The following is a 14,449-nucleotide window of genomic DNA, read 5'->3' on the forward strand; positions in this document are numbered from 1 at the left end:
GTAGTAAGTAGAAATATAATACTAAAGATATATCTTACTAGTACTTATAAAACTTTATATAAAGAAAAATATAGTTTATAAAGCTATAGTAATAGCTATAGTAACTATATTAAAGACTATAAGCTAGTTACTATTAAAACCTATATATATATTCTAAAAAGTAGTATTTTTAATATCTATATTATAGGTAAGCTTAGTAGTAATTAACTAATTTTTAACTTATATTTCTTAGTTATACTTATAAGTTAGTAAAAAGAAGTTTAAAAGATACTTACTAAACTTAGTAAAAAAAGTATTAATTAAGTATAAGCTATAATTAAGGTATATATTAACTATAAAAGATATAAGTAGAGCTACTATAGGTACTTATAAGTTATTATAAAGATTATTATAAAAAGTAGTTTAAATAGTAAGTAGATTTATAATAAAGCTCTTAAAAAGTATAGAAATAAAAAAGAACTATAAAGTACTACTTATAGTAAAAAAGGTAGCCTTATAAAAGTAAGTAATTTAGTTACTATTATTTAATAAAAGCTTATAAGTAATAGCTATAGCCTAAAATATTAGTTACTTAATACTATTAATAGTTTATAGGTTTTTAAAGCTTATTAGACTTTATATAACTATTAAAAGTAGCTATATATAATAGTATTTACCTGTTAATAAACTATAAAAATATATATAACTAATTATAACTTTATACTTACATAAAGTCTTTATCTTATAAAGTAAGTTTTATATAAAGAATATTAAATAATTTTAATATAGTAGGTAATAGCTTATAGAAGAATCTATATTATACTAGAAAAAAGTAGTTAAAGTAGTTATAAATTATTTAAAGTATAAAGTAAGATCTATAAGTATTATATTAGCAAAAAATATAATAGTTTACTAGTTAAGTAAGTAAACTATAAAAGTTATAAAAGAAAATACTTTTTATATACTAGAAACTTATAAAGTTACTAAGTAGCTTTAAATAAATTAATATACTACCTATTTAAGTACTATTATACTTTATTATTATTAGAAGCATTTTATATAGCTTAATTAGTATGCTTATAAATATACTTATAAATATACTTAATAGTATATATTATTTTATAAACCTTAATATTAATATAAGCCTAGTATTTATAGGAAAACTATAAGTAATATAGAACTACTTACTAGTTATTTAAGTATATAATATAGCTATAGTACTTAACTAGTAAAGTTTAACTATTATTATAGTACTAATATTTAAAGTAACTATTTTTATAAATAACTATAGTAAAATAGTAATACTTTAGAAAATTCTTTAAATACTATAGTTATAGGCTACTAAGCTATATAACTATATAGAGTATATAGAGGTTAAACTTACTATAAAGTTTATAAAGTATAAAGTAGTAAATAGTAGTAGTAAGTACTTTATTAAAGTTATTCTTAGTAAAGAGTATCTTAATATAAATAGCTATATTAATAGTATTTTAAATTTATAAACTCCTTATAGTTAAAAAAAGGTAAGAAAAGTAAAAAGTATATATAAAGTAAACTCTATTTTTAGTACTTAATAGTATATATATAACTTAAGTATATACTAAAATAACTATATTTTATATCTTTAAGTAACTTTTATACCTTTAAGTAGAAAGTATAGTAGACTAAATTAGGCTAGTTTAAATTTATATTTTTATTATAAAGTTTATAGTTAACCTTAAGCTAATAAAGACTTATAGTAAAAGTAATAAATAAGGTTAAATAGCTATAATAATAAATAATTACTATTAAATTCTAGTAATACTAACTTATAAAGTATAAACTACTTAGATATAATAAAAGTAAAATAATATAGTACTTAATAAGAATATTAGAGCTATTATCTTATATAATAGTATTTATAATACTACTATATAAGTTAGTATAGAGAGTTAATTAGTTATAGTAAACCTAGGCTAAAAAGGCCTAGTTATATATTACCTAAATATTAACTAAAAACTTCTAAAATAGCTAATAGTAAAAAAAAGGCTGTAAAGTATATTTAAAATAAGTATATAAATAGTACTAAAAGTAAGTTTACTATATAAGTAAATCTTATGTATAAAACCTATTTATATTATAGAGCTTTATACCTAGTTCTTATTTATAATTACTATATAGAAATATTAAAATGTAGTATAATAGTATATAAGATAAATAAGCTATATTAATATAATATAGTATACCTAAGTTATAAGCTATAAAGATAATAAAGTAAACTACTTTAGTTATTATAGTATTTAAAAAAATTAAGCTAACTTTATTACTAGTAGGTATATTTTTATAGTAGTAATTTATACTTATTTTTATAGCTAAAGTAAGACTATTAGTTAAAATAATATAGGTATTTATACTTACTTACTAAAGCCTCTTATAAGCTATATTATATATATTAATATATAAGTAATTAATTTTATAAAGTATAGCTATTAACTACTATAAAATATATAATTATAAATAATAATTATATTAGTAGTATATTATAGTAGTATACTATAAATTATAGAAATATAGCTAAGTATACTAAAGTAACTTTTTATTAAACTTTTATAATAAGCTACTTTAGTTGTAAAAAGCCTTATAAATCTAAAATACTTAAATACCTAGGCTACTAGTTCTATAATTAGTTTATATATAATTAAGTAATATAAATATAAATACTATATTATATATATAAAGCTCTTTATAGAAGTAGTAAGCTTTAAAAGTAGTAAAATATAGTAGCTAATAAAGGTAAAATAGTAGTAAAGTAAATTTTATAAGCTATACTTAGTTATTAATATAATAAAGTATAAATTCTAGTTAACTACTAAAAGAAAAAGGTTTATATTTAGTAAACTAATAAAAAGTACTATAATAAGTATAAGTAAACTATAAAAAACCTAAGTTGTAGTAGTTCTTATTTAGTAAGTTAAAAAAAGAAGAAACTATAAGCAACTTAAAAGTAGTAAATATAGTTATAAAGAGGTTTTAAAAGAAATCTTCTTTATATATAAACTTTATAAAATTATAAAAGTATAATTAAGTAAGTTTATAAGTAAAAGTAGGCTAAAAGAATAAATTATAGGCTAATATATACTAAGAAAATATTATTTAAGCTTATTATAAAGTTAGTATTTCTATAGTAGTAAGTAAAAGAGAATATAACTAATAGTTATACTTTTTATATAAATTCTATAAGTATATTAAAAGTAAGTTATAATAAAATAGAAGAGTTTTACTAAAGTATATACTATATATAGCTAATATAAAGCTCTAAAGTAATTAGTATAAAATACTATAATTTTTTTATAAACCTTATAGCTATTATAAAAGATTATTAATAACTCTTATTTAACTATAAAATAGAAACTAAGTTTAATTATAAGAAAAAGAATACTTTAGGTAAACTATAATAAACCTATAAATACTATTTATAAGTATTACTATTTAAGATTAAAATAAAAAAAAAAGAAATATACTTAAAGTAGTAAAACTATTAATTATAAAGTAGTATAAATAAGTAAAATACTACTATATATATAGTATAGATAGAAAATAATAACTTTATATAGTAATAGTAAAAGCTATAAATATCTTATAAATAAAAAAACTAGATAGGTAAGTAGAAGTAAGTTTTATAGTTATACTAGTACTAGTTTTAGGCCTTACAGGCTGCTAACGTAGGAGTTAAATGTTGTCTAATTATATATTAGATAAGGCCCTTAGGGCGACGCGCGGAGTTCGCGAAGGGTGAAAGCCGAATGCACCGGCCTTTACAACTCATCAAAATCGTTTCAAAGACGCATCAAGACTATAAGCGAATGCTCAAAGTCACCGCACGAAACAGTCATGATGAGAGTAAATAGACTGCAGAGAAATAAGACATTTGCTGGCTGTAGTAACAGTATCTCATGATGATACTGAGAGCCTCTTTCCGACCTGCTTACGCAATCGAGCGACGCGCTTGACATCTCGCAAACGCGCTAAGACCACGCTCAATATGAGCTAACTCAGCGTGATGATGCCTCGCTCCCACTTCGCGATATTGAGACACCGACGCGATGCCTGCGGAGATTTCACTATTCATCCGTGTCGTTTTTCTTCTCTGCCTGATCTCCAAAACAGCAGGCACTGTTCACGCTCTGACTCGCACTATCTTTGGGGCACGCCCGAATTTCCTGTCGCAAGGAACGCGTCGATACCAGTTGAGTTTTGTTTCAAATGTGTATCGACTGCAGGAACTATACCAGGGCCCATTTGACTGCTACGTTGATATAATGAAGGCGTTTTAAATGACAAATTCTGCCTAGGATACTGATCATTGCTTCAGTTCGGTAACTATTATTCCAGTCCCATCATGTGGCGGTTGGTAGAACCCCTCAATCGACAATCCCGCTTTACCCAACAGCGCTCGCCACTGCTTCTCAGTCCGCTCCATAGCCGCCAAATAAGTCATCATTTGCATATCCCAAATGGCCGGCAATGTGGTTGTCCCTGTTGTGGGAAGGATATAGTCTTCGATGATCAGTTGCGAAAAGCCCTTCTTCATCGACGTTGTCACATTCGATAAGATGAGCAGACATTTCTCGTCCGACCAATCATGCATAATGAACTTCATATAGTATAGACGGGCTCCTGTATGTCGATTAGTACCACCTGTACAATCGGTCTATGTGACCTACCTGGTGTGACTTGATCTTGGAAGAAGTTGAAGCTTATTTTTTCAACGCGGTCACCAAGGTCCAGAGTGTGATCTCGCACAATATGAGGCTGATCGAAGAGATGGTACTTGCCCGGATACTCAGGAAACCTTCGCTTGAATGCGAGGAGATCTTGGCCCCGGCCACCAGCAACATCCACGAACAGAACTCCGTTCTTCTCCAGCGATATGGTTGGGTCATCGAGAAGCCTCTCCTTGACTGGAAACCAGTCTACCCAGTCTGGCTTCCCCACCTTATCGCCTTCGAAGAAAGAGGTAAAGGCTTCAAGGAGAGCTGGTCGAGCAATCAGGATACTAAAGAAATCCTGACCTGGACTTTCGTAACGATATTGTAATGGGCCATGGAATTGGTCGTCAGGGTTCTTGTACCCTGTTTTCGCCAGAAAGTCGGGCATCATGGCCATGGTCTTTATCCCCATATCAAAGCTGGTTAATAAATCAGGTCAGGTAATCGTTGGAGGCAGTCTTAAAACTTACATTGCCTCAACCATGCCCTCCATATGCCTGTCAACGAGTGCTGTAGTCAGCTTATTTGGACCATAGGTCGTGTCATCCAGCTCAGTGACATAGCCACTGGCAGTCATGACTCGAAGAAAACGCTCTGCAAGACAAGTCAGACAAACGCAGCGAGAAGACCATATCATCAATCTCACCAAGTAGAAGCTGATCAGCCTGACTGTCTTTAGCCAGTTCTGCGGATGTCACACTGCCTTTTTCGACTATCTTGCGGAACACGCCCAGTTGGTGCAACACTCGCATGGCCATGAACCTGCCCAGCTACGTGAAATCGTCAGAAATGCTCGGTATCTCGGTGGACTCAATCATACCCAAAAGGCTTCTCTCACAAGAACATCCTTCGGTTTTTGTAACGCAGTGACAAGATTGGTAGTCGCGTCTAGCAGCTTTATGCGCCAATGCTCCGGGAGTTCTTCTTTTTGCGCGGCTTCAGTCGCCACTTCTATGGTAAGGAGAATAGACTCCATGAGGCAATGCGGTAGTCAAAGTTGGCGATAGATGAAGTACCATAAACATGTGGGCTAACACTAGAACAGGGGAGGTTTGAGCATATATTTGACGGGAAATGTAATATTGGTGTCTAGTTTAGCCTATTGCGGCTCAGTAGATGCGCCTTATCTGCGCAGCATGTTCCCTGAATTCGATCCTCGAGTGATGTTGGTTTTGCAAAGCGAGCCCTCGCCTCATGCGCCAAGGTTGCGTACAGGCAGTCATTTCCGAGGACGAGATCCACTTTGTGCCGCTACCAAAACTAGGCTGGAACAGGATTATGTTTGTCCATACGATCGTCTGTCTACGCGCTGAGGATTCTTCTGATACCGCTCTTGGATCGTAAAGCCGCCTCGGTTACCGAATGTTTGATGAAATAGCCTATAACCTACCACTTTGTTCCAGATCGAACTCTCCGGTTGTTGTAGTAGATCCTGCTCAAGAAATTAGAACACGTCATGGAGAGAACTCTTTTTTGAGATTTGATATCACACTGTGTTGAGCTAAGGTAAAGGGTTGATTTCAACCTGGTTGACTAGCTCTACAGATGGAGTGGTTCCACCGCAAGACCGGGATGTGTTGTAGGGTTACACCGTATATGAAGCTTATTCGTTAAATATGCTTGTTCTTGAATGTGTCTTACAAAATTGCTGCCTCTCTCTCACGTACTTTGCAACTGATACTCTAACATACTCTTTCAAACATGGTTGATAGTTATCAAAAACAACTCGATCAGGTGTCGTGGAGTCTTTGTGGACTCGCAATCTTTGCGGTCTCAGCAAGATGTTATTGTAGAATTTGCGTGTTACGGAAATTTGGATGGGATGATGGCTTCATGGTGGTCGCCCTCGTAAGTGACATGCACCTAATTCGACTCTAGATGCATCTGATATCAGTTGTAGGGATTTGGATTATGCATGTCGGTACTCGTATCAGTCGCTGTGCAATATGGGTATGGTCTGCACGTCGCAGACATAACTGACACCTACCGTCGAGAGCAGGCTCTAAAGTACGTCTATATCGCCCCTGCACCATGCATCTTGTCATCCACAGCTGCAAAGATATCGATGGTTTTCTTCCTTCTACGACTACTAGGGCACTCCGCAACGAAGCGACACCGCTGGGTTCTTTATATCGTCACGGGTATCAGGGTTGCGCTCAACGTTTTTATAATTCCAATCATTGTCGGGCAATGCTCTCCTATAGAGAAAAGTTGGAAACCTTGGGTGCCAGGGAAGTGCTTGGATTCAAGCTGGCTTAATATTGGTGGCAGGTTACAGGCTAGTATGATCCCCACCTTTTCCATGTATCAGGTTGTTACTGAACTTATTTCGTTAGTATGGAACGCTGTCGTAGACCTGGTTACTGCGATCATTCCGGTGTACATGGTATGGAAGCTGCAGTTGAAAACAAGCACGAAATGGGGATTGAGTTCCCTCATGGGCGGAGGAATATTGTAAGTGCAACTAAAACGTCCAAGACGAATACACGTCGTAGCTAAGACATTACTAGTGCTGCAGCCGCGACATTTGTCAAAGTGTACTACATGCGAGATTTGACAAAGCTCGCCGATGTGACATATGCGTGGGCCGTCATTGCGCTCTGGTACATGTGAGTTGCTTATGCTATGTCAAGTTTGACTTTTCAACAAATATGCTGATACGCCGTTCTACAGGGCTGAAGTGCATGTCCTGATGTTCATGGGCTCGATTCCCACCCTTAAACCTTTGTTGTCACAGTTACATAGCCGATTACTGTCCATGAATAGCTATCCTCGATCTAAGATTTACTATGGGACCGATGACACAAAGACAACAAACACCATCGGCTCTAAGCCATTTAAAGGGTTAAAATTGCGCAGAGTAGGCAGCGTAACTATTGCGCTGGAAGAAATCGATAATATGACAAGCATGACGAGACACGAGGCTGGATCCAGCACAGAATCAATTCTTGGGAGGACTGCCGATAGACACGAAGACACTCTTGTCGTAGAGTCTGAAGCACCTCGAACGCGAGAGGGAACGTCGCCCCAACCTCTCGAAACGGATGGAATTCAAGTAGCGAAAGGGTACAAAGTTGATTATACGGAGAAGATAGAAAAGAATGTTGCTGAGTTTCGGCAAAGTGGATTTGAAAGAGAGGCTGTGCAGAGATAATACTACGGAGATACTCGTAGGTACTGGCCATCTCGATGCTAGAGAGCGACCCGTTGGGGTGCTCTGCAGGAGTATGCCTGTTGAACGTAGTGTCGATATATCGTAAGGTAAGATGTTGGATCAAGCTATTCTTGGTGGATTATAGAAGACGGGTGATCCAGGCTTGCATATAATCGTGAGACGGACCCTGCCAGTCGACGTTGGAGTCGCTTGAACGAGGTGTTAAGAGGAATGATATACGTTGCCATCGGCACCCCGCGGTCGGAATGTTTCTCTCCTCTTGACATTGCTGTTATGCTACCACCCCATGGCCTCGATCTTGGCGTAAACCCATTGTGGCCATTCTTTGAAGGTCGTCTCCTTACCACAATTAACGACACGCACAACATCGGCGCATTCGCAAAGCCATGGAACCGTATCCCAACCGTTTTCACAAATTCTCGCCACATACCAGTCGTCGGCAGTTTGGACTGCCTCAGATTGCTGATGGCCCGCGAGATCTTCCAGGACTACTTCCATTATGCGGGGTCTTGCTTCGTAGCGCATGTCCCATTTATGGTCGATCCAGTGTTCTTCAACTCCTTCAATACGAAGTGTAAGTCGCCGCACGGGAGTCTCTTGATGGCATAAAGATTGGACAATAAATGATAGTTCGGTGTGCGACCAGTATGCACGCCTAGCACTTGTTAAGAGGATGTCTTGTGGCTTGAAATTTGCGAAGTGTTCCAGCAGTAGATTTGGGGGGTAGTCATTCGAATCGATCTCCAGAAGGTGATTATCCATAATCAAATGGAGAGATTGTAGACAGGGAATGTGGGCTTCGGCACTAACTGCGAGAGGAAGATCTATCGAATCCGCGATTGCTGGAAGTAGATATTCCATGTGAACAGTCAAGTGCTGCAGGTTTGGATATTGGTATGGAATCAAGATGCCATCGCCGGCGAGGTGGATTGATGAGCTATCATCATCTGATCTATATATGCCGATGCGGTCAATGAGTTGCGAGCGTGAACATGCTTGCAAGATCGCATGGACGCAGTTCAAGATCTTGAGCACCGTCAATCACGATTCTCAAGTTTGTCGCCGTTTCAACGTACCTGCAAATAATCCGTGAATCGATTCTCTCCGCCCCATTCGACGCGTCCTGCGTAATACAAATCATATAATTCCACGTCCATTGGCAGTTGCATATCTGGCAGACACCTCAAATGGTTCAGGCGAGGAACACTATCGAAAATGTAAATGAGATGAAGTATGACTTGGCCCATCTGTGGGTATGTATCCCCTTGGGACTGAATTCGAAGCCCACCTAATGTAAGCATCGTAACTTTCTGTGCAAGCTGAGGTATCTGCAGGAGCCTACGCGTCCGAGTAAGACTCTCCGATTCGAAAAAGAATGGAACATCGCCAATAACCAATGCAAAAGCTTTCAGGGAAGCGTCCCGGAAGGCTCGACAGGTTTGCCGAGCATTGTAAACGTCCTGTCGTTCTTCATTTGCCAGACGGGGTAAAGCGGTATCATTGTGCATCAAAGGCGAAACAAGACCTTCGATGATCATCTCAAGGATTTCAATAGGAAATGAAGCCATTGCGTAGGAATCGGGGCGTGAGGATGTCGTGAAAGAAAGACGATGCTGAACGAGAGTGATCGCCTAGGCACTGCGACCTAGCCTCAATAGGTATTAGTGCACGAGCACAGTTCATTATCAACAAGAGAGAATATGGATTCTCGCAACGTTGTATTATCAGAGCTATTGTTCTGGTTCAGACTGATCGTAACTTCTCGTATGACCTAGACGCAATAATCAATGTTCAACACGATGTAGGTTGGACGGCCTATACTCAATGTTTATGTGTATCTGGGGCAAGGTTCATACAAGATAGGCCTGAACATAGAGAAAATAGTTGCGTATGATTAGCTGGCGCGTGCTTATGATAGATTATGCTACGATTGTACGTCTATTGGCAATCGTGTGTCATTGAATGACTCGAACTTTCAACTTTGATTTCAAGCCCCTTTATCGAATCCAGAACAGAAATACCGGATGAAATGGACAAAGAAGCAGTGAAATCTTAATCAAGATCAGTAGCCCACAGGTGAACAGACGCTGATCATGGTTCCGTAATTTTTGAAGATCTTTTTGTTCATTTACGAACCATTCCTGGGCCAAATGAGCCCAAACTCAAGCCTTGTTCTATTGAACATGGATAACAATCTTGCCCCTCGCTCGCCCAGTCTTCAACTTCTCAAAAGCTTTCGGCGCATCTTCCCATTCGAACACCTGATCAAGCACACTCCTGACGTTCCCCTCCTTCATCCACACGCCCAACTGCTTCAAGTTTTCCGCTGATGGTTGCGCCATGAGCAACTGGTACTTGTTCTTCCCGCCACCTAAGAAGCTAGGGAGCAAGAAGTTGGTTGCGACTTGACCCATCGTGCCAAGATTAGTGCCCGCACCAACCTGCACAAACTTGCCGCTGGGAATCAAGAACGACGCAGACTTTTTATACAGGTCGGCGGGAGTGCCAACATTATCCAGTACGAGCTTGAAGATCTGGCCTCTTTCGGATAGGGCGGTGACGATATCCGTACTTTTGTAGTCAATGACTTCGTCTGCACCGACACTCTTACAGAGATCTACGTTGGGCGTCGAACACGTCGTCGTCACGTGGCAGCCCAGAGCCTTCGCAATCTGGATTCCGTGTATGCCTGTACCACCTGACCCGCCGTTGATGAATACCTTATCCCCTGCTTGTACGTTCGGCGCGATAGATTGGTACTCCGTCAACCCAACAATACCGATAGCTGCTGCATCGTCCATGCTCACGCCCTCTGGCAACTTCGCCAACATCTCTTTTCCAACACTGATGTACTGTGCAAGGCTACCTTTCGCCAAAGCACCCACCTTTGCACCAAAGACTCGCTCTCCGATTTGAAAAGAGTCTACATTTCGTCCGATCTTGAAGACTTCGCCGCTGAAATCGGCGCCGGGGATGAGTGTCGAGCCCATGAGCGTCAAAGGCAAGCCTGCTTCGGTGGCTTTGTAGTCGACAGGATTGAGTGCCATGGAGTGAACTTCAACCAGAATCTCATCGTCGCCAATGGTTGGTTGGGGGACGTCGGTCTTGATTTGCAGATTCTTCTCGAGGCCACCGCTCACGCTAGCGTATTGCCAGGCTTTCATTGTTGCGGTCATTTCGATGAATTGGTGGGACAACTGATTCGGATGTTGATACTGTTCAAGTGTGTTGATGAGACATTCGTCCGTCTAGATGTGGAATGATAGAAGCTTTCGGCGTTGCGTCATCGTTACCGCCACCTACCGACACTAGCAAAACGGCTTAAGTCATTTCAACGTGAAGAAGTTGTGTATATATCGTATTGGGCACAGAGAATCTCATCGCGGTTTGATTAGGAAGACAAGCCAAGACGGCTGTCAACTTCTTCGTGTCATTAGAATCTACTGCGTTCGATCACGCCTATGTAAATATGTTCAAATGTACCAATATGTTCTCACGACTGAACGAAAGCCATCCTATCGACGATCAAGCTTTACTACCTACAAGCATCGTACAGAATTCAAGAATTCGTAAGGTACAACGTTGCTGCCCTCGAATTCCACGCTAGCGACTCAACATCAATTTCTTCGTCTGTGCACGGTCTCTTCATCTCCAGCCTCCTGTTGATCCCACAAACCTCACGGTCTTTATGCTTATCCTGGAAATGTGGCCTAAACCTTCTCCTAGGTCATTATGCCGTCATGTATCTTCTATTGCAGCTCGAGGCTCCCAGTCGCCTTTAACATGTCGCGGTTCAGCTTTTCCCGTCCACCTAGGCACGCCTCGGTTCAGTCGCCAAATCGCTGTTAGCATAATAGCAACGACTCGCTTATTCCATGCTCCTTCCATGGGGATAGACAACGCGACAAAAGATAAGAACGGGCATTGGGCCTTCCGAAGTTGGAACGTGTACCTTCGTCAAAACCTTTCCGAGGTCGAGATCGCTCGTGCGGTGGTGGTTACGAATCTGACCAAATTTGCTATTGAAGAGGACATAAGAAAACTCTTTGCTGAAGCAGATATACCAGTGTACGTTAGTGCTTCACAAGCGGTGATACTCGGACACGAGTTCGCATGGCACCGAAACAACGATCATATTGTCGAAGCAACCCATCGCTAAACTGACGCCAGGGATCGGGTCTTTATTGCATATGACGCGATGAGAGGTCACAACTATAACTACACTGTCGTGGTTCTTCCATCAAAGGTCCTAGCTTCGCGCGCTGAGCATGACCTCCACGGCGCTCCACTTTTTAATCGTCGTATTCGTGTCTCCCGATATCTGAAGAAAGCGCTTTACGTCGATTCCGAAGCCTCACTGAGCTATGGATGGTTTGCTTCAAACACACCAGACTTGGAAGAAATCAAAGTTCGAGCCCCTATAACGACCTATCCTCGGGATTTGTTCGCTCCCATAAGAGAGGGACGATCCGTTACAATCGACAATATTCCTGATCCCACCACGGAACATTTGAACGTTGTGAACAAGATTTATTCAATTTTCCATTCGTTCGATGTCACCTCCTTGAGTCGCATCATATTATACACGCCACGGAAATCAAGATTGTCGAATTGGTACGTCACTTTGTACATGGCTACTCGAGAACAAGCAGAATTAGCTTGCAGATTGTATGACGGATCTGATGTGTTTGGTCGTCCTATTTTTGTATCCATCTCTAAACCACCCATGAAATATCTTGGCGGCCACTCGTGGGATGGTGGACGAGGGGGCGAACATAACACTTTACGAGACCAGGGCAGTGCCATAGGAACAAACTTCGAAAAGGTACGATGAATCTGTGTGACGGTCCTTCACAGTTTTCTCCAACATTCAACTTACAGTGCATGGTTAATACATCCGAAAACTTGGACAAAATACCCCATCTTGAGAATGCGTGCTAATTGTACTCTGGCAGGCACAAGAAGAAATATATCGCAAATGGATTTTGGGCCAATATGACCGTAGTCTCTGGGTGCCTGGACACAAATTCAAATCTGACTGACCGCACCGTCTGTTTAATCCACCGTGTAGACCAACTTCACACCCGACACTTTCCCATCCTCTAAATCCTTCAGCCCTTGCGGGATACCATCCAGACCGCGGCGCACTTCTTTAGGATGCGGTTTGATCTTCCCACTGCTGACAAGAGATTCAGCTAACTTCCAAAACCTGCAACCAAACTCGTAGTCCGCCTGATTCGCCGGGAACATGTTACTGTACTTTTCGCCTAACGCAGTGTAGCCCAATGTGGCATTGGCCCGCACGTCGTCCCTCGGGAAGCCCTTGGCACCCAAAAGCGCAGACACATGGCCGCCCCGGGAGCTGACTGCGGCCGCGCAGATAGCGAATGAGCTGCTTTGAGAAATGCAGTCTAGCACTAGATGCAACTTGTCGTCGGTCGCTGCGCGGATCTTGGCACCGACTTCAGCGTCTTTGTAGTCGAACACTTGGTCGGCGCCGAGCTTGCGGAGAAGATCGAAGTTGTGCGGCGAAGACGTGGTGAGGACTTCACATCCAGCAAGCTTTGCGTACTGCACGGCTACAGTCCCCGTTGCGGTGGACGCGCCGTAGATCAAGATTGGAGTTGGCTCCTTGACCTTGGCGGGAGGAAGAGGCAGGCCGAGGGACTGAAACAGAGCCTGGCCTACGGTAGTGATGGCCACGGGCAGTGTTGCAGCGTCTTCAAAAGACATGTCATCTGGGATTTTCATGTGGATGCCGACCTTGGCTTTGATGTGTTCGGCAAAGGCGCCGTTTTGGTGGTCTTCTGGGTCATCTGTGGGGTGTCAGTGCATGTTGACACAAGTCGGCGTTTGGAAGCTTTACTGCCTCGAACAAAGCCTGCGACTCGGTCACCCGCTTTGAGCTCCGTCACGTCTTTGCCGACTTCCTCGACTACACCCGCATAGTCCAGACCGCCAGTCATGCCCGGGGATGGCCAGTTGGCAACGTGTTTCCAGTCCGAAGGGTTCAATGCTACGGCTTTGGTCTTGACAAGGATCCAGTTGTCCGCCGGGAGGGTAGGGAGGGAAGCATCATTACTGAGCTCCGAGATGCCTTTTGACTTGCAGATGATGGCTTTTTGGGTAGGCATGTTATTGGATGATTACGAGACTAGATAGAGGTAGAAGTTGATGGGAGATGTGACTCGGTATACTCAAGCTACAAGGTGGTCATTCTCAGTATATATACACCTAAGATGATGTATGATGCTCAACGTGGTAACGTAGCCATGGCAGCCTCACAAAGTTCGATTTGTCATCTGAGTACCCACAAGACGGACCTCTTAAGCTTCGTTCGGCTGCTTGGATGCGGTGGGCAGCCACACGCACGGCTTCCTTCTCTATAGTCACCACGAATTCACTGATGAAAAGTAACAGTGTGTCGATTTGGATGCTCATATACGCCATGCATTTCAAGACACTTTCATGAGACGAACGTGGGGGGAAGAACGGCCGTGCGCATGACAGCGCCAAGCGTTCATCCAGGGTCCAGAGCTAACTTCAC

The 14,449-nt window shown here is 40.3% G+C and overlaps 7 protein-coding genes across 7 annotated transcripts; 3 read left to right on the top strand and 4 right to left on the bottom strand.

Moving 5' to 3' along the window:
* Positions 1 to 4,318: 4,318 nt before the first annotated feature.
* On the bottom strand, positions 4,319 to 5,703 carry P153DRAFT_361522 (S-adenosyl-L-methionine-dependent methyltransferase; the record flags this gene model as incomplete). The annotated part of the gene is made up of 5 exons (XM_033666992.1): positions 4,319 to 4,635; positions 4,683 to 5,146; positions 5,198 to 5,321; positions 5,374 to 5,497; positions 5,548 to 5,703. The coding sequence occupies 5 exons, from the start codon at positions 5,701 to 5,703 to the stop codon at positions 4,319 to 4,321; spliced, it is 1,185 nt and encodes a 394-aa protein (XP_033518269.1).
* A 725-nt stretch (positions 5,704 to 6,428) lies between these two features.
* On the top strand, positions 6,429 to 7,185 carry P153DRAFT_303213 (uncharacterized protein; the record flags this gene model as incomplete). Its single annotated transcript, XM_033664496.1, has 3 exons — positions 6,429 to 6,575; positions 6,628 to 7,009; positions 7,064 to 7,185. 3 exons carry the CDS (start codon positions 6,429 to 6,431, stop codon positions 7,183 to 7,185), a joined length of 651 nt encoding a protein of 216 aa, XP_033518270.1.
* A 202-nt stretch (positions 7,186 to 7,387) lies between these two features.
* P153DRAFT_140550 (uncharacterized protein) lies at positions 7,388 to 8,029 on the top strand. Its single transcript, XM_033662103.1, has one exon. The coding sequence runs from the start codon at positions 7,420 to 7,422 to the stop codon at positions 7,879 to 7,881; it is 462 nt and encodes a 153-aa protein (XP_033518271.1). The 5' UTR covers positions 7,388 to 7,419; the 3' UTR covers positions 7,882 to 8,029.
* A 149-nt stretch (positions 8,030 to 8,178) lies between these two features.
* Positions 8,179 to 9,470, bottom strand: P153DRAFT_390924 (uncharacterized protein; the record flags this gene model as incomplete). The annotated part of the gene is made up of 2 exons (XM_033670988.1): positions 8,179 to 8,928; positions 8,979 to 9,470. 2 exons carry the CDS (start codon positions 9,468 to 9,470, stop codon positions 8,179 to 8,181), a joined length of 1,242 nt encoding a protein of 413 aa, XP_033518272.1.
* Positions 9,471 to 9,775: 305 nt separating this feature from the next.
* On the bottom strand, positions 9,776 to 11,465 carry P153DRAFT_371208 (GroES-like protein). Its single transcript, XM_033669211.1, has one exon. It carries the CDS (start codon positions 11,076 to 11,078, stop codon positions 10,077 to 10,079), a length of 1,002 nt encoding a protein of 333 aa, XP_033518273.1. The 5' UTR covers positions 11,079 to 11,465; the 3' UTR covers positions 9,776 to 10,076.
* An 824-nt stretch (positions 11,466 to 12,289) lies between these two features.
* P153DRAFT_258332 (uncharacterized protein) lies at positions 12,290 to 12,580 on the top strand (the record flags this gene model as incomplete). Its single annotated transcript, XM_033662800.1, has 1 exon — positions 12,290 to 12,580. A coding segment is annotated over one exon (291 nt), but the record flags the coding sequence as incomplete, so codon positions are not given.
* Positions 12,581 to 12,957: 377 nt separating this feature from the next.
* P153DRAFT_435522 (GroES-like protein) lies at positions 12,958 to 14,312 on the bottom strand (the record flags this gene model as incomplete). Its single annotated transcript, XM_033673156.1, has 2 exons — positions 13,769 to 14,312; positions 12,958 to 13,718 (listed from the first exon to the last, which is right to left on the bottom strand). The coding sequence occupies exons 1-2, from the start codon at positions 14,034 to 14,036 to the stop codon at positions 12,958 to 12,960; spliced, it is 1,029 nt and encodes a 342-aa protein (XP_033518275.1). The 5' UTR covers positions 14,037 to 14,312.
* Between the last annotated feature and the right edge of the window lie 137 nt (positions 14,313 to 14,449).

Source organism: Dothidotthia symphoricarpi (assembly GCF_010015815.1).
Source record: "Dothidotthia symphoricarpi CBS 119687 unplaced genomic scaffold P153scaffold_25, whole genome shotgun sequence".
NCBI classification, from domain to species: domain Eukaryota; kingdom Fungi; phylum Ascomycota; class Dothideomycetes; order Pleosporales; family Dothidotthiaceae; genus Dothidotthia; species Dothidotthia symphoricarpi.

What these genes read in the sequence shown, in the direction of transcription:
- P153DRAFT_140550 (XM_033662103.1), top strand. Translation starts at nt 7,420, where the DNA reads ATGTTCATGGGCTCGATTCCCACCCTTAAACCTTTGTTGTCACAGTTA.
- P153DRAFT_371208 (XM_033669211.1), bottom strand. Translation starts at nt 11,078, where the DNA reads ATGACCGCAACAATGAAAGCCTGGCAATACGCTAGCGTGAGCGGTGGC.